This window comes from Mandrillus leucophaeus, unplaced genomic scaffold (genome assembly GCF_000951045.1).
Source record: "Mandrillus leucophaeus isolate KB7577 unplaced genomic scaffold, Mleu.le_1.0 Scaffold685, whole genome shotgun sequence".
NCBI classification, from domain to species: domain Eukaryota; kingdom Metazoa; phylum Chordata; class Mammalia; order Primates; family Cercopithecidae; genus Mandrillus; species Mandrillus leucophaeus.
Window position 1 is genome coordinate 858694 of NW_012107419.1, and position 18794 is coordinate 877487.

At 38.7% G+C, this 18794-nt stretch overlaps 1 protein-coding gene across 2 annotated transcripts; it reads right to left on the reverse strand.

Moving 5' to 3' along the window:
- Window positions 1–3076: 3076 nt before the first annotated feature.
- On the reverse strand, window positions 3077–17706 carry MSANTD4 (Myb/SANT-like DNA-binding domain containing 4 with coiled-coils). 2 transcript variants are annotated; one of them, XM_012002391.1, is made up of 3 exons: window positions 16237–17706; window positions 5608–6223; window positions 3077–5267 (listed from the first exon to the last, which is right to left on the reverse strand). In XM_012002391.1, exons 2-3 carry the CDS (start codon window positions 6067–6069, stop codon window positions 4692–4694), a joined length of 1038 nt encoding a protein of 345 aa, XP_011857781.1. In that variant the 5' UTR covers window positions 6070–6223; window positions 16237–17706; the 3' UTR covers window positions 3077–4691. The 2 variants fall into 2 exon arrangements, with proteins under 2 accessions (XP_011857781.1, XP_011857780.1); XM_012002390.1 differs by having other exon boundaries at window positions 17471–17679.
- Between the last annotated feature and the right edge of the window lie 1088 nt (window positions 17707–18794).

Genomic DNA, 18794 nt, shown 5'->3' on the forward strand with positions numbered 1-18794 from the left:
AAAGGATACATTTGACAGACAATCCTCATCTGGATTTTAATTAAGGCCCCATGCAAAACGCTGCCTGGCATGTATAAAGAGGATCTACACATGTCAAAAAAAAGTACAGGTGGAAACAGGAAACAGGCTGGTAGTTCTCTGAGAGCTTTCGAAATTATAACTTCAGGTCTGATGATAGTGACTTGAAAGCCCTGATAGATTAAAAATTAAATATTTTATAAATTAAATTTACTTTTGGGAAAGTGTAATGTTAAAACAAATGTAGAGCAACACAGTAAAAATCATTTTGGATTCAAAACGAAAATGTTAAGGACAGAGAGGTAGAAAAAGATGTCTATTCAAAATAAAATATTCTGGAAGCATTATGATCTGCTTTTATATACAGGATAGAGGTGACAAAGCATGAGGAAGTAGAAAAATGAACAGAGAAGCAGCAAAGTAATATTAAACGGACAAATTAGGCAGAAAATGAAAGAAGTGAAGCAGAAATTCCCTTCAATTACAAAGACTAAAGTGTTTAATTTAGAAGAAAAAGCCTGAGAGAACACTATATATTTCTTTTCTGCAAATTTATGGTCCCTTCCTTCTCCTAAACCAGCCATTTCTACAAAATAGATGGGAAGGTGCTCCTTACAATAAGGATGCCCATATAATTCAAAGTCCTTATCAGGGCACTTTTGTCTAGAACTAACCAGATAGAATATCAGAACCACTGGTATAATCACAGTATCCCAGGCAAACCAGAGTGAAGATGTGGTAGACTGATTGCAAAAATGGCCACAATTCCTCAGCCCTCCCTGTATCCCATTTTTTTTTCTTTTTTCTTTTTTTTTTTTTTGAGACAGAGTCTCGCTCTGTCGCCCAGGCTGGAGTGCAGTGACGCAATCTTGGCTCACTGCAAGCTCTGCCTCCCAGGTTCATGCCATTCTCCTACCTCAGCCTCCAGAGTAGCTGGGACTACATGCACACACCACCACACCCGGCAAATTTTTTTTTTTTTTTTTTTTATTTCTAGTAGAGATGGGGTTTCACCATGTTAACCAGGATGGTCTCCAACCCCTGACCTCGTGATCTGCCCACCTCAGCCCCCCAAAGTGCTGGGATTACAGGCGTGAGCCACCATGCCCAGCCCCTGTATCCCATTTTTACCCAATTTCACAGCTCCTCTTATCAGTAGGTGGATTCCATTTCCCACCCCTTGACTTTGGTCTGGCTCTGTGATTAGTTCTGGCCAATCTGGTGTGACAGAAGCATAACAAAGTGCTAGTTCCGAGACTTGGCCTTGCCACCTTGAACACCTCTGCTTTCTCTCCTCTACGCTTGCCATCTCCATTAGAACAAGCCCAAGCTACCATGGCTATAGGATCAAATACCATAGGGAGAGCTTAGCTCCACCATTTACCACCCCCTGCCCTTCTGTTATTTAGCTAACCCCAGAAGTTGAACCTCATAGCCAACCTGTAGCTGACACTGAGAACCCAGCCAAGAGCAAAACCACTCAGTTAAGCTGCGCCTCATTTCCTCTAAAATTTTGAGCAAAATAAATGGTTGGGGTTTCCAGCCATCAAATTTTTGATCAGTTTGTTACACCGCAGTAGCTAACAGAGGCACTCACTATGAGTGTGCCTGACACCTCAGAAGTACAGCAACAGTGTTTCCTACTGGAATGAACCAATCCAACCCATCTGCACCTAAAGCAGGGTTAAGAAATCCAAGGCTCTTCAACCAAAGCCCTAGAAGATATGCTTCTTTTTAGTTTCTTACTTCCAGGCATTTAAGAGTGCTCTATCCAAAAATAATTATTAGCTATTTTCATGCTTTGCCTAAGAAATTAAAAGTTGACCAGACATGGTGGTTCACACCTGTTATCCCAGAAGTTTGGGAGGCAGAGGTGGGTGAATCACTTGAGATCAGGAGTTCAAGACCAGCCTGGTCAAAACAGTGAAATCCCATCTCTACAAAATATACAAAAATTCACCTGGCATGGTGGTGGTGGTGATGCTTGCCTGTAGTCCCAATTACTCAGGAGGCTGAGGCAGGAGAATTGCTTGAATTTGGGAGGCAGCAGTGCAGTGAGCCAAGACCGCTCTACTGCACTCTAGCCTTGGTGACAAAGTGAAATTCCGTCTCAAAAAATCTTGGATCTCAAATCCAACATTAATACCATCTTTCACTTAGGTAGTATTTTATAGTTTATATATTTAACAGATACCATTTTCTTTAAAAAACAAAACAAAACAAAAACAAAAACAAAAATCTAGGTAGCACAGGCAGAGTACGTATCATGCCCAGGTTATAGAAGAAACCAAACCGAAGAGCAAGTTAAATGACTTTTGCAAATAGCAAATGGCAAAGCTACAATACTTATAACTATACCTACAAACTTTCACTACTTTTCCTTAGAGCTCTTATGCTGAAATCTTGGGTCAATATTGGTATGTAATTTTTAAGAAAGATGGTTAATTAAATTAGTGAGGCTTTTTGTTGTTGTTGCTGTTATATGAGTGCAAATAACATGATGTATTAGTCTGCTTTCATGCTGCTGATAAAGATATACCCAAGACTGGGTAATTTATAAAGAAAAAGATTTAATGGACTCACAGTTCCATGTGGCTGGGGCGGCCTCATAACCACAGCAGAAGGTGAAAGGCATGTCTTACACGGAAGCAGATAAGAGAGAAAATGAGAACCAAGAGAAAGGGGTTTCCTCTCATAAAACCGTCAGATCTTGTGACACATACTTATTCACTACCATGAGAACAGTATGGGGGAACTGCTCCCATGATTCAATTATCTTCCACTGGGTCCCTCCCACAACACATGGGAATGATGGGAGCTACAATTCAAGATGAAATTTGGGTGGGGACACAGCTAAACCATATCACATGAGTTAGATCTCAAGGGTTCTTTTGAGGAGCAAATAACGTATGCAGCATACATGGCTCAATGTCCAGCCAAAATGTTAGGCCTCTGTCCTCACTGACCGTGATAGGGCTCTCTTCTAAGCTTGATAACCTCTACCCTTAGAGCACTGAGTATCATTTGCAATTACAAATTCTCAGATGGTACAGGCAAATTTATTTCTACGGTAGAAGCATTTATTTCAGATATAGAAAAATAACACTATTTCAAAGTCAGAGTAAGTAAACAGAAGTATATTTTTTCCTTGCATACCCATCCTCAAATGTCAACATACAGTTTCCAGCCATTCTTACAAGGAACAAATGCAGAAGCAAGGTAGTAACTGTCAACAGGAGAGCTGTGTTAAAGCTACATATCAACCTTGAAAATCAGAAAACACAAAGTGATCTAGTGCAGAGATTCTCAACTTTAGTGTGCATCAGAATCACTTGGATTGTGGAAAACGCACCTTCAGAGAAGGAAAATCATCAGGTCAAGCAAGCCCTTGGTCTCAGAATAAATATCCAAGAGACTAAAGATACATACTTTGTTCCTCAGGGAAGGGGGAAGGACAGAATACACTACAATATAAAAGATCAGCCATTTACTCTGTGTGACTTCTCTGGGCTTCAGATTCAGGAATAACGACAGATACAACTCTCAAGAATTGTTCTACATACTGGGTTAGATAGTGTAATAAGTGCTTCTCCAATCCACAATACATAGCTACTATCATTACTTCAACATCATCATAATTATTTGATACAGAGTACATCTTCCCCCACCCGCCGCCCACTCCCAAATGGCTGCTATTACTTATTTTAAAAGTCAAACAATCAGTTATTGGGTTCAAGCTCATGGACTACAAATACCATTTTTATACTGGTATCATTTTTACTAGCTTCAACTATTCACTAAAAGATCTCAGTACATTACTGAAATGACAATTTTTGTACCCAAACTAAGACAATGAAAGAAAAGGAAATAAAGCTTTAAAATTATGTCTTGTTTCTAAAGCATTAATAGTGAGATAAAGAATTCTTTTCAAAGTGATCCACTTTAGATAATCTCTGATGTTCCCTGTATCGTTTTCTGAATCTGAGAAGGCTATTTATAGATGGAAACATGGGAATAAAATACCTATAATCTTCTTCACTTCCTATATTCAATATACTACACAGTAACATTTCATAGTTAAAGTTTTTGGCCATTTAAGTACCTACCCACATAAATATCTGAGGTTTTAATATTCTAAAACTATAAAACATAGCTATAGAGGTACACAGTTAGGCTAGGACAGGGTTTCTCAACCTCAGGACTAATGATATTTTGGGTTGGAAAATTCTTTACTGAGTGTGTGTGGGGGTTGAGGAGGTATGCACTGCACAGTAGCAACCTTCTCCCCACCTCAGTTTTGACAACTAAACATGTCTCTGGACATCACCAAATTGGTCTTCTGAAGGCCAAAATCTACCCCAACTGAGAACTTCTAGGCTAGAATTTTATATAGACATAATTGTAAACTCTGGGTACACAGACAATACAAGACTCTATGTAATATTATAAGGTAAAGAATCCAGCACAGTACATTTCTGCTATACTGTTTACGCTAGGGCACAGTTTTTATATACTACTTAGGCATACAGTTATCTACATATAACTTTTTCCTACTGAACACTGATATTAGACGAGAAAAGAAACCACAGCTAATCCAGCAACCATCATTGTATCACCTGATATGAGAAAAATCTACAATTTTCAAACATTTGCTAAATGGAAGCCTGGAAAAATCACTGCAAGTGTCCTTCTTTCTGAATTCGAAGTCTGTCTTTCTCTACTTGTAAGCGTTCCTTTTCAATCTGCAGTTTCTCAGATTCAAATTTCAAAAACTGCAGTCTATCCTTTTCTAGTTGCAAGCGTTCTCGCTCAAGTTTTAACTTCTCTGTTTCTATGTCCTGTGGTTGAAGCATGGATTTTTCTCCTTGAGCAAGTTCATTTTCCAAGGACGGTTTCTCTGAATTGACTATCTGTAACCTCAACTTCTCTCTTTCAATCTGCAGCCGCTCCTTCTCCAGCTGAAGTCGCTCATGCTCCATGTCTAAATGCCGCAGCCTCTCTTTCTCAATTTGTAGGCGTTCCTTTTCTACCTGCAGTCTTTCAGCCTCAATATCCAGTCGTCGTTTTTCTAACTCTAGTTTCTGTTTCTCAATATTTACAAGCAAATGAGGCTCATCATATGCAGATCTAGATGGTGTTGAGTTAAGGGTAAAAAACTCATCAATGTGGGGGAAATCGGGAAGTTCATTTTCTCTCCTGGAATCTGGTATGACGGATGACAACATTTCTTCCTCCTCCTCAATTTCAAACTAAGAGCAAAGAGAAAAGCAATTTTCAGCATTGACTGCTACTTTGTGGCAATTTGTCTAAATATTTCTTAAAAGCTTTCTGCATTGTTTGGGGAAAATAAGTTGAATTTTGAATACCATTTACACTGAATTACTTGATGTTTGTAATACACATAACTTAGGTAATTATATTTGGGTGGGAAGAAAAGTATTAATGATGTAAAGAGAAAAGCAGAATGACTTGTTATGTACTATTTTTAAATAAGCTTGAAAATCTGGGAAGGACTTAACAGTTCCTGAACAATAATCTCCCACATCAGAATTGAAAAGATTAAAAGAGGGTACAGAGGCTAATACTTACTTCAGGACTCTGCGGATCCCTTTCTTCCTCTTCCACCTTGACCTCAGTTAAGGATCCACCTGCATCCCTGAAATCTGCCACATTTTGCCAGTCAAAATTTGCATCATTTCGGAATCCAATCTTTTCATCTATCTCTTCAGTGAGAGAGTCATCTAAATCAGAGGAGGGAAGGGGAAATCCCGAACCGACCAGCTTAATGTTGGCCTTCATCCTCTTTCTCTTCATAAGTGCTCGCCAGTCAAGGTACCTTCTTTTCACCTCTGTCCCTGTCCTCTGTTCTCCTTCTCCTACAGCATTCACACACTGTGCAATCTCTTCCCAAGCCATTCGCTTCATCACGTTAATTGTTGTATTGAGCTGTTTGGAAAAAATGACTTCTTTCCTTTTTGTAATTTCTTTCAAAAGGGTCTGAGTTTCTTGAACACTAAAATTGCTTTTCCTTTTTCTTTTCAACTGCTTCATTTTTAACTTCAATGCAGTTTTTACAATAAGAGAAGATGTGAAAACAATTTGAGGAACGCTGCAAAGCACAAAAACCAAGGATAATTCTTTGCTGGCACTTAATTCAAATCATTGTCTTCCATTCATCTAGTGGCAGAGGCAGTCTGGATAATTCCTAAAAGGAAAAAAGTACAAGCAATCAATCAATCTGCAACTTCTACAACATACTTCAAACTAATGAACTGTATAATTTTTAAGAGAAACAAAAAACAACCCTCTAAATACAGCTTAAAATTGTGTACTTTATCTTTGCCAGTACCAACACAGTCCAAATTGCCACCTTCTCCCCACTGGAGTGCTGCAAAGGTTCCTAACCAGTTGCCAGTATTCACTCCTGACTCCCTTCCTACTGCTTCAGCTCCTTCTCCCACAAATTCTCCCTCTCTCCTCCAATTGCACTGGCCATCTTTCAGCCACCAATTCCTGTCAAGCTCTTTCTTGGTTCAGGGCCTTTGTCCACACTGTTCCTACTGTCTGGAAAATGGATTGCTCCCTTCTTGGTCTACTTAATTCCTCTTCATCCTTTAGCTTGCAGATTAAGTATTCATTTCTCAGGGAAGCCTTTCCTGACAAATCAAATTACTTCAGCATAAAATTTGCAGTACTTTTCCTAGACTGAATTTTATACTTGTGCTAACATACAGCTTAGAGTCTGTCCCTTTCCCCAGTTCACTGCAAAGTTTCACAAGGGCAGGGATGTTTCCATTGGCCATCACCTCCCCAGAGACTAGCAGACATTCTGGCACATGGCAAGCACACCATGAATATGTTTGGAATGAATGAAAGAGTCGATTTGCCAAAATAATCATTAGTTTGAGATATCTGAAAGAAAAAGTACACTTTGCAGAATAATTTTAGAGGAAACTGAAAGGCTGAGCTGCAAAATCAATAAAACTCAGAAACCAATTTGAGACAATGTAATCTGATCAAATAAATGCCAACTACCTACATTTTACTACTTCACAAATTCAAACTCATTTTAAGGTTAATAAACCAACATAGAAACCCTAAATTCGGAATATAATTTACTGAAACAATGAAAGTATTGTAGGAATATGACAAAATTAAAGGGGTAACCAAAAAATGGCAAGGATTTTACCCAGCCATCCCACCTAATTAATCATGTAAGTAAAAAGATCACCAAAAAAGATCAACAAAAGAAAATGATCACCCAAAAATAAAAAGGAAAAGATCACCAAAAAATTTTTTTAGATTCCTAAACCTTTCAATGACTGGTGCACATTGCATGATTTGCCCTTGTAATTCCGTTCCTCACCCCATCCTCCCCTCCCTTAAACCACCTAAACAAAAGCCCCTGACGTCAAACAAAACCAGGCCTGGACTATATTTTTGTTTCTAATTAAGGCTCTTAATTATGTGCCTTTCTTTGGAGAATTTCTCAGCAGTACTTTGTACTTTTCTGGGCCAATTTAATTGTAGAGTTGAAGATCACAATATAGGAAAGTATCTATACTTGGGGTCTCTATTAAATAAATTTTAAAATATCCATGTGGCAATATCTGTATACAGATTTTGAGTGGAAAAGATCTTCTCTTGTAAGCGCTTCTTCTAGAAACGAGACCGTGTTTCTCTAATTTCCAGACTCTCAGGTTGTCACACTGTCAAAGAAGGTATACCTGAAACTTGCCAGACGTGTAAACTTTTTTAGGCTCCTCTCCAGACCGCAAACTCTAGAAGTGGGACCTAGCAATCTGTGTTTCAATAAACCCTCCAGATAACTCTAACTCAAAAATAACTATTTGAAACCCTCTGTGCTAGACCCACACTAGTAGAACAGATGCTTCACATGCCTGGCTCTCTTACTTACCTTGAATTCAGGCCTTACATAAGTGTATATGGTGGAATCTAAAGCATATCCACAATCCTCACCGCAATGGGTTGGGGAAGTGTAGTTTTTTGTGCTAGCTAGCCTTTGCATTACTGGAAAGCATACTAGGAGGCTGGAACAGATGCTGAGTGAGTCAAGGACTCGATTTTCTTATAGCGACAGAAAATGAGGTCATCTACCAAAAAGGTCCCAGTGTCTCACACAGTATAGTACATATTGCTTTATTAATATTGATTTAACTGAGGAGAAGTGGGATAGATGTCAAAAAAGCATTTTGACTTGGAAAAGAGATTTTAAAAGATGTGAGGGGAAACAGGGCTCAGAAAGAGTAAGGGGTACCTTACACAGACCATGCCGTCTGACTTCAAATTCACTCACTGATAACTGCTACAGAGCTGACTTTTCCTCCCCTATAAAATGTGAAATGGGATGACATTACCAAGATTCCTTCCAGCCCTATCACTGTTTGACCTTAAACTTTTCCTGTCAATATGAAAAAAAGTATCAAAATATCCATGAAGTCCCAAGTCCTGTCATTTAAATCCCACCATGTCATTATATGGGAGATACCAGCCTTTCTATTTATAAAACAAGACCCAGAGAGGTTAATTTGCCCTCAACACAGCTAGTTAAATGGCAAGACTTATTACAACCAGGTTCCCTCATGTCACGTCTATTTCGACTTTATTAGCAGCTTGTGGTAGCTAAACCTTAAAAATGTGTTGCTGGCCAGGTGCAGTGGCTCATGCCTGTAATACTAGCACTTTGGGAGGCCGAGGCGGGCGGACTGCCTGAGCTCTCAGAAGTTCAAGACCAGGCTGGGCAACATGGTGAAACCCCGTCTCTACTAAAAATACAAAAAATTAGCTGGGCATTGTGGTGCACACCTATAATCCCAGCTACTCGGGAGGCTGAGGCACGAGAATCACTTGAACCCAGGAGGCAGAGGCTGCAGTGAGCCGAGATCATGCCACTGCACTCCAGCCTGGGCGAAAGAGCAAGACTTTGTCTCAAAAAACAACAACAAAGTGTTGCTAAGGTAAGTTTTGAGATGTCATTTAGTAAAAGATTTTCAAAAGGAGATTGTTATCTATTTGGGAGGTACAGATAAAATTCTTTATATTGGCAGAAAAGTTCCTCAAAGCTTCAATCGGTTATATTTCCTCTACTTCCTGTTAAAGTAAATTAGAACAGAGACCTGGCCTGAAGAATCCCTGAGCAGACAAAACCAGTTAGGCCTCATAAGTGACTTTAATTTTGCTTGATTTGCAAACATATGCAACACTTAACTTGGGCTACTTTTTTTGTAAATTCCTATATTTTTTAAAAAAAGAAACTTAAGACTAAGCAATCAGAAACCATCAACTATCTTATGTAACTAGGGACCTTCCAGCAGGATAGATCAAATTAGACAACCTTATAACTGTAACCAATCAACTATTTTCTTTGCTTTACTTCTGTCAGTCCTATAAAGATTTCCTGCCTTGCATTTCCACTGCAGAGCTCCCAGACCACTTCTGGTTTGGAGCTGCCTGATTCAAGAATCACTATTTGCTCAAATAAACTTGTTAAAAGTTATCATGTCTTAGTTTACCTTTTAATACATGGTTTCTTTTCTCCTACTCTGTCTGCCAATTTAAACTTTCCATTAGTGTGAAAAATAGTTCTACTGTAATTCACAATACAAACAGCATCTTCTACTGAAGCAAAAATATAGCAATTAAGCAAGGCTAAATTGAACAAGAAAACGCACATCTTTTCTATCATCTTTTCTCTTTTAGACTGAAAAGTGGATGCTAATACCTTATTTTTAAACTTTAATAACAACATATTTCTTATCATCATTGCATTAAACCTTTATGCATTTTTCTTTTTCAAGCTCTCGGTATTCTTTGTTCAGCTGACTTTGTACGTGTCTAGTAATATCACCAAAAATATGCCCATCACCACATTTTTGTTTCCAATCACTCATGTGGAATAACCATCTCCTGAACTGCCACTTGCTGCTGAAATAGAGGTCAGAGAACTAAAAATTCAAAACAGCTGAAACGAACTCTCAAGAAATCGCTGTCAATTTCATATACCCATATGAAAGGGCAAAGTATGCAAAAAAAAAAAAAAAAAAAAAGAAGAAGACTGCAAGCCAACTATTTCTAAAGTAGACTTATAGACTTTCAAAATTTCTCAAGAGAATTTTAATGATAAAATTGAAATCCACAAAACTGGAATGTATAATCAACAGCAGCACTCTTGATACTGCCCTAGAGACATACTCCCCTTACAGTCAAATGTAAACCTTTTATCCTCTAGAATATAAGCAAATAATATAAGCAAAGGTTATCTATAAATGGAAACATCAAAAGAGGTAGTGTGTGTAGTAGTTATGAGCACAGATTCTGGAGTCAGACCACCCAGGTTAGAGTCCTGGCTCTGGCAATTCCTCGCTGTGTGGCCTCAGTTACTTAACTTCCCTATGCGTAATTTTATTTGTAAAATGACAATAACATTACTTCATAGAAATACTATAAGGATTAAAGGACTTAGTCAAATAAAGAGAACAGTTCCTGGTGCACATTAAGCACTATTACGTATTTGCCACATCAAAGGCAAAACATTTAAATAACTTTGACAAAAGGAAACAGAAAGGTCACAATAATATTGTAATTGTTCTAGTTCCTAAGTTGAGGGATAGGTTCATGGGTCTTTATTATTATGCTTCATAACATATACACTTACATTAAGAGTGTGGTGGAGCCTACCCATGACAGCTTTCAAGAATCAACCGGGGACATCACTTTCCGCCTCCACATTCAGCCATGTCATGTTAGGAGCTAAAAATTGGCCAAGACAGCACTTACTAATACTACAGAATTGTCAAATTAGAACTTTTTTTTTTGAGTGGGCAGGGAGCTTTTCATTAGAACACTCCAGCTATATTATTTTTGCGTGTATCAAATACTATCTAATAAATAAAAGAAAGTGAAATGTTTTAACATCTGATCCCAAGTCAAATTAGAACTTTTTTTTGAGTGGGCAGGGAGCTTTTCATTAGAACACTCCAGCTATATTATTTTTGCGTGTATCAAATACTATCTAATAAATAAAAGAAAGTGAAATGTTTTAACATCTGATCCCAAGGCAATTTAGTGAACACTGTAGAATGCTTATACTTTTATTTTTAGAGATAGGGTCTCACTCTGTTCCCCAGACTGGAGTACAGTGGCTCAATCATAATTCACTGTATCCTCGAACTCCTGAGACCCAGTGATCTTCCCGCCTCAGCTTCCTGAGTAGCAAGGCAGGTGCACCACCATGTACAACTAATTTTTAAAATTTTTATATAGACAAGGTCTTGCTATGTTGTCCAGGCTGGTCTTGAACTCTTTGACTCAGGTGATCCTCCTGCCTTAGCCTCCTAAAGTGCTAGGATTACAGGTGTGAGCCACCATGCTCAGCCTAGAACGCTTATAATTTTAGAAGATCACATTTAATTAATACTCTGGCCTAACATTCCTATGTAATTCAAATTATCCAGTAGGGTGGGCAAGCATTTAGCTTTCCTCTAGAAGTGACAGAAAATATTCATGAGGTACCATGTTTATAAGCCACAATATAAAAAACTGAAGCAAACTGATTTATACACATCATTAAACCAGCCCCAATATGCTGCTTCTTAGTAGCCTATGTTGCAGGACAAGCGAAAGAATTATTGGTCAAAACTTGGCTGTTTCCTTCTACAATTTGCCCCACCTCTAAGGACCTAGGAGATAGTAGCCCATCTGCTCTAAAAACAGTATCTTCAATACCTGGCACTGTGCGTAACAAATAGGAGGAGGTAAAAATATGAACCCAAAACAAGAAAATGATAAAGGGATGGGAAAGGGTATAGAAAGAGAAACAGAAACTAATTCAAGGAAAGTAAGCCAGGAAAACTGAAGTTTCCGTAGGCACACAAAACATATGCTTGTAAGAAAACAGAAGCAAGTCAACATAGGCAAGAAGCAGTTAGCTTGTAAGTGAAGAACAGATGTCCACTCTGTAACTACACTAAAGAATGAAACAGTTGACAAGTTATTCAAAATTCTGAAGAAAAATCTTCAGTTAACAGGCTGTATTGCTAGTCAGGCATATTGACCAACCGTAAAAAGGTTATCAAGGACATTAAAAAAAATAAAATCAGCACATTTGACGTCCTCAAAAACAGAACAGAGAGTCAAAGATATATTCCACCAAATCAAATGCCTACATGTGATAAAGATACAAACTACACAGAATGTTTCAGGGCATTGACATAGCCTTTTGAGTCATTTAAAAATCACTATCACATTTTTAAGGTAAAAGCATGGTAAAAATAGAAATGTTTATCAAAAGAGGACTGGATGAATCAACTATTAAGTCACATAATGGAATATATGCAACAAATGTCATGTCAGAGTATGGATGTCTTAGCCCATAATCCCCATGTAGATGCTATAGTTGATGCAAGCCAACAAAATTGGCAAAGGAAATGCATCTGTCTATGTGTGTACATACATGTTCACAGATCAACTTACGAACATTTGCAGACACAGAACATCCTATGCTCTACAACAGGTTCATTAACTCTGTCTACCACCAGTCTGAGGATCATGTGCACGGTCATTTCTGTCTCAGCCATATGGCTGTTTCTTAGCCCACAGCACATTTATTTTATTTTACTTTGAGGTCGTCAACATTATATTAAAAATCTACTTATGACAAATTTTTATTATAGAGAACTACATTATTTAAAGTCCCATTTTTTTTTAAAACAGCAAAATATACACACAGAAAATCTAAATAAGAATGTAAATTCACAATGAAGTGAAAAATTTCTACCACCAATGTAACTACTATCAGCAATTTCTTGAAATTCTTTCCAGAAAAATCAAGTTTATAATAGCATGTAAATATTTATGGACAAATTATACTTATTACATGAATACATACTAATTCCATCACATATGTTAAAAAGCTATGTCTGTTGAAAATGTTAAGCGATAAAAAAAATTAAAGAGAATTTATTGAAAAGAGAGAAATGACCTACATATGAATGATTCTAAAGGACAAATGAAGAGCCAAAGTTGGAATCCACAGTGAAAAATAATAAGAAACGAAGAAAAATTATACAATTGAAAAAAATTATTTAGATGTTGCTAGAGCTGTGTCTCTCAAACTATACCATGTATATGAATCACCTGGGAACTCTGTTAAAATGCAGATTTTGATTCAGGTCTGCAGTGGGGCCTGGGAGTCTACATTTTTGACAAATGATGTCCTCAGACCGCATCTTGAGTAGCAACAGTCTAGGCTAGAGCGGCACTGTTCAGTAGAAATACAATGTAATCTACACATGTAATTTAAAATTTCCTAGTGATCCCAATTAAGTAAATATGAAATGAAAAGGTGATTAATATTAACAGCTTTTATTTCACTCCATATGCTGTATAGTCAATATATTATTTCAATATGCAATAATATAAAAATTATCAATGAGAAATTTTCCATTGTTTTCTTTTGCTATCATTAGAATACAATGTGTACTTTACAGTTACAACACATCTCCTTTTGTATTAGCCACACTTCAAGAACTCAATAGAACATGTATTCAGTAGCTAATCTACTGAAAAGTGTAGGTCTATAGCACATCAAAATAACCTAAAAGCTTTTAAAAATACCTATAACCAGTTACCATCTCTGACCAATTAAAACAATCTTTGGAAAAGGGCCAAGAATTCAGAGTTTAAAAGCTCTCCAAGTGCTTCTCATTTGCAGCCAGGATTGAGAACCACCCAACTACAGAATCAATGTTAAGAGTTTACTTGCTCCAAAATGTACAGAAAGGCAAGGCAGAGAGCAAATGGTGTAGCTGCTAAGAAATTTCCTTTCAGAGATTATTAAGAAAAGACCTCATCTGCCACAAAAGACTTATAATATAGACCAAGCTGGTTTATTTATGAAAAAATGTGCCTAAGAGAATGTTATGTCAAATGCAAGAAGAATATGCTAGTTGTAAGGACCAATTCACACTCCTATTTGTTGGAAACACATCAAAGGAATGAATACAAGCTTAGATGATTTAGACTTAAGAAGAAAAGGATGGCTGTCTTGAGAACCATATTTTCTTCTAAGTAGAATGTCTTTAGACACCTATCCATAACTTCATTAGGAAAAAGTATAACTGAATTAGGAGTATAAATCAGGAACATGCATTATTAGATGAAGTAATTAGGATACTGTCTCATTCAACAGATATATACTGAGTGTTTAAAACCTTTCAAGGCTTTCCATTGCACTTAAGAGGTAAGTTTACTCCCCTTGCTCTTCCTCTCTTCCTATTGTAAACCCTATCTGAACCCTACCTTTACACTTTCCTATCTACCTTTTCTGGTCTTATCCATCACCGCCAATACTGACTCCCAATCTACTTTCCCAATCCACCTTCTCCATCAAACGTGTACTCACAAGTAGGTGGCACATAAACACAATACCGGTCATTTTGAAATCCCTCTAAATTCTAGATCAGTGCTGTCCAATAGAAATATAAGAGCCCTATATGTAATTTTAAATCCTCAAGTAGCCACATTAAAGCAGTAAAAAGAAACAGGTAAAACTGAGTATTTTATTTAACCAAATATATCCAAAATGTTATTTTGAAATGTAATCGATATAAACAATTATTGAGATATTTTACATTCAGTAATGTAAGGCTACTGGCTACCATACTGGACAGCACAGCTCAAGCCATCATGGTCCCTGACCTTGGACTATCACACATATATTTCCCCAGGTCATCTTCCCAGATTCCATGGTGTCTGCCTTTTCGTCAGGCCAATGCCTACTTATCCTTCAGCACTCGGTTTAAATGTCTTCTGTTCCAGGATCTCTTCACTGTTCTCATTCATCTAAGTCTGATGTCCTCCCTATGTGCTTCCACTATCAGCTTTATTACGCCACTGATTTATATTAGGAACAATAAGAGATCAGATATGAATATATTATTTCTGCTATCAGATAATTTACAACTTAGTCAAACTTGTAAAACATAGATGCATAAAAAAGTACATAAACACATTGTAATGAAGTCTGTAACCTGAAGGTTGTAAATAGACTACCCAAGGTTGTATGCCAATTCCACCACTTAACTAGCTTTGTGATCTCCAGCAAATTACTTAACCTCTTAAACTTGTTTCTTCATCTATAAATGGGAAAAATAATAGACTAATACTCGTGATGCTTTCAAGATTAAAAGAGATAATCCGATTAAGAAGCTTATGATGCCTACGATATAGTAAGCCCACAAATGTCAGCTATTATCCATTGCCCAGTACAGTATCTGAACGTAATTAACAAATATTTCTTCACTGGATGAATAATGCAAATATACAAAAACTACAATAAAGAAATACTAACAAAATACTCTGGATATTCATAAGAAAGACAAATCTTTGACGGGATCAAGGAAGGTTTTGAGTCGGAATCAGCACTTGATTTGGGTCTTATAAAACAGACTAATGAAGGATAGAAATAAAAGAAAGAAGTATCAGGAATTAAAACGAGAAAATTAGGATGGTGCGAGAGAGAAATCGTACTAAGCAAATTCTGGCTTAGTAAGACCTATTCTTTGCTAAAAAATGAACTGAAAGAGACAAATATACCTGTGAAAGTTTTTTTGAAATTCAAGCAGGCTACCATTAGCCTATGGTAGCCTATTACCATATGGAACAACTGTCACTGTAGTAACATATAAATATATAACCAATATAAGTATATAATAAAAACGATTGAAGTTGTCAAGAGAATCCAAATTTATGCAGATATCCACCATAAGATTTTGCTCTTAGAATCTGAGATCAATTTAGAAATTGCATTGTTGTAAATGTATTGGTACATGGTAGAAATAGCAGTCCTTTTGAAGTACCACTGAGTCAATATATTTTTAAAATTTGGCAGCAGCTGTTGCTATTGGCAGGGCCTATTTTTTACCAACAGTTCCTAACTCCATACCTCTAACTTACAAAGTGGTATCCTGTTGTCCCTAACTGACCTATTCGGAACTGATGAACTATTTCATTTAATAAAATGGGCTTTAATACCTTTTTAACCTGACTGAAATTGATATTGGGATGCACCTTAGATATCCAGTCTTGGCTTAACTGTGTGAAAATCTTCTTCTAAAACCTTGATATTTTCTGATTAAGTGCAAGAAAGTGCCAGCACTGATGCATCTGGAGTTGCTGAAGTTCTCTAGATATGCTTACCTGGATAAAAGCCATTTCCAGAAATGTTTGTCTTTCCGTCCTCTCCTTTATATGTTGGTATCCAAGTAACAGAAGCTTGGGGTTTCTACCATCCATTCATTCCCCAGTAATTTCCTCAAAAAATACTTATTGAGCTCCTACTGCGTGGCAGGCACTATTTTTGGTGCTGGGGATATAACACCTCAAAAAATGTGAAAATATGTCATTTTAGATGTCAAACACTATCCCTTTTGTATTGGCTGTCATCACTCTCATAGCAGAAAGGATTCAACAGCTGCAGTCTCTAAAACTTACAAACCTTCCATGCCCAATCACAGAGAACAGCCATTTTCTAAAATCCCATTTCACAATCGTTCTTTACTGGTTGGAAATAGGAATGAGATGTAGTTCACTTAACCCGTAATCCTTGTGAAGACGACGTACCGCCAATGGCGTAATATAACCAGGCAACTTTTTACAAGCACTAAAACTTGAGAATGAAGTTCCTAGATACTTCATGATAAGACAGAATTAAGAAGTCTGAGAAAAACCAGATGGTAAGTTACGGATCAAAAAAAAATTGAGGGTAAATTAGCTAAGCAGTTCAAGAAGAAAAGCATCACAAATCTACATATCAACCCTACCCCAATTCTCTTTAAAGTGTGACTTTCCCCTCCCGTATATTCTTATAGGGGATTCACTCCCCTGCCAAAAAAGATGTTCTTCTCTAAAACTCGTGGTAGGTACATAACAAGTTTACTTCAGGGTCGACGGTTATCAAAGTATCTTTCACCTCCCTCCCGCTGCCTCCTTTGGGACCGTCCAAAAACAGCCCCTGGGAAGAATCGAGTTAGACTGGGCTCCCGGAAAGCCACCCAGGGGAGCAGGGGCGCGCACCTGCCGCGGCCACAATGATGCAGTTGCTGCTGGTAGGAGTCCGGGTAGGAGTCGGGGCAACCTGGAAGATTTCCTCCCTGGATATTAAATGAGAGTCCCGACTGAGTGCCCAGAAACTTCTGTAATCTTGTTTCCGTGGCCTGGGCCCTCCCCAGCCTCCCCGGTCAGGCGACAGACGCGCGTGGCACTTCTCCCGAGCGTGCAGTCCCGCTACGCCGCAGCCCTCGGACCAAACCCGGCAGCAAGCGTTGCGGCCACTTGCCGCTGACCCCTCCGGGCCCCTCCCCACTGCGAGGGCACCCACTGGTCACGGAGCCACCGCTTCCCTGGCCCCCTCCTCAGGCACAGATCCGCTCACCTGCGACCCCGGCGGCACCTCCCCACCGTCGCCCCAAGGGGGGGTTGGAAAAAAGATGCTTCGTTGATCCCCCGCCCACTGACTGCGCCCGCCCATCTCCTGCCACCCATTGGCTGATGTGGCTGCCGCTCATTTGGTAAGGCTCATCCATTGGCTAGAAGGATGTTGCCATTCTGGCTGAGAGCCCGCCCCAGGCCTGGCCTCACAATGGGAATCAAGTCCCAAACCGGTTCCGGGTTAGTGCCCTGGAATTCCGCCCCCTCGTGATTCACCTCCCTCTCTGCGCTCCGTCTGTGGTGCGCGGCTCTGTCAGTCAAGTGGACTCTAGGAAGGGATTGGCTCCTAGTGATCCGCTTGCTGCGCTGTTCCAAGTGATTGGGGCACTGGCCGCTGCATCTGCAACTAGTCTCTTGTCCTTGACCCTCAGCTGGTAAAAGGGCAAAGAAGAAGTGGGAACCGCGTGCTGCTCCAGTCGGGTTCCTAGACCAGCATCACCTCCTCGACCAGGCTGCGACCTAATTGGCCTCAGCCATTCCTCTAAGACTGCCCGTGCCAAAGGTCGCTGATGACTTCCATATGGCTAAATCTAGGAGTCACTTCTCAGTCCTTATCATGCTATACTTCTCAGAAGACATTTGATTTTTCTTTTTTTTTTTCTTTCTTTTTTTTTTTTTTCTACCATTCTTCACTGTTTCCCCAAATACGTGCTTCTGCTTTCGTCTCTCCCAGTCCTCCTCTATATTCAAGTTTGCAGTTGCTTATTTTCTGCCGTCTCACGTTCAGGTGTTCGTGACTAGTGCACCTTTCTTTCCGCTGACTCTGTCCAGGCCTCTGTGGACTTACCTGAATTCCATCAGTAGCCTCCTAACTGGTCTCGCAACATCCTGTCTGCCGGACTGTAGTTCATTCTTCACCTTGTAGCCAAAATGAGCTGCTTAAAGTTTTTTAGTGGAATCTCACCACTGGTGATACAGTACAAACTCCTTATCGAACCTGAAAAATAAGGCACCTACTTTTCCCTCAAGCTTCATCTCTCAACATCATACCCACTTTTCTTCTTCCTTACCCCATTCCCTTTGCTTCTTTCAGTTCCTGAACTCTACAGTGGCCTAGGAAGTCAGTTGGCATTATTGTGTTTTCTCCCTGTTTCTCCGCTATGCCTAGCATTCATTTTAGAAATTCCTTTCTAAAGGAAGGCTTCCAGAATTATCTCCATTCATCCTCCCTCCATTTCCAAGCTTTCCCTTCCATGTAGGTTTGCCAGATAAAAATAGGACGCTCAGTTAAATTTGAAGTTCAGATAAAAAGCAAATAATTTTTAATC

Excerpts from the sequence above, each read along its gene's own strand:
- MSANTD4 (XM_012002391.1), bottom strand. The coding sequence starts at position 6,069 with ATGAAGCAGTTGAAAAGAAAAAGGAAAAGCAATTTTAGTGTTCAAGAA. Across the intron at positions 5,268-5,607 it reads GGGATCCGCAGAGTCCTGAA|TTTGAAATTGAGGAGGAGGA; the intron begins GTAAGTATTAGC and ends CTTTGCTCTTAG.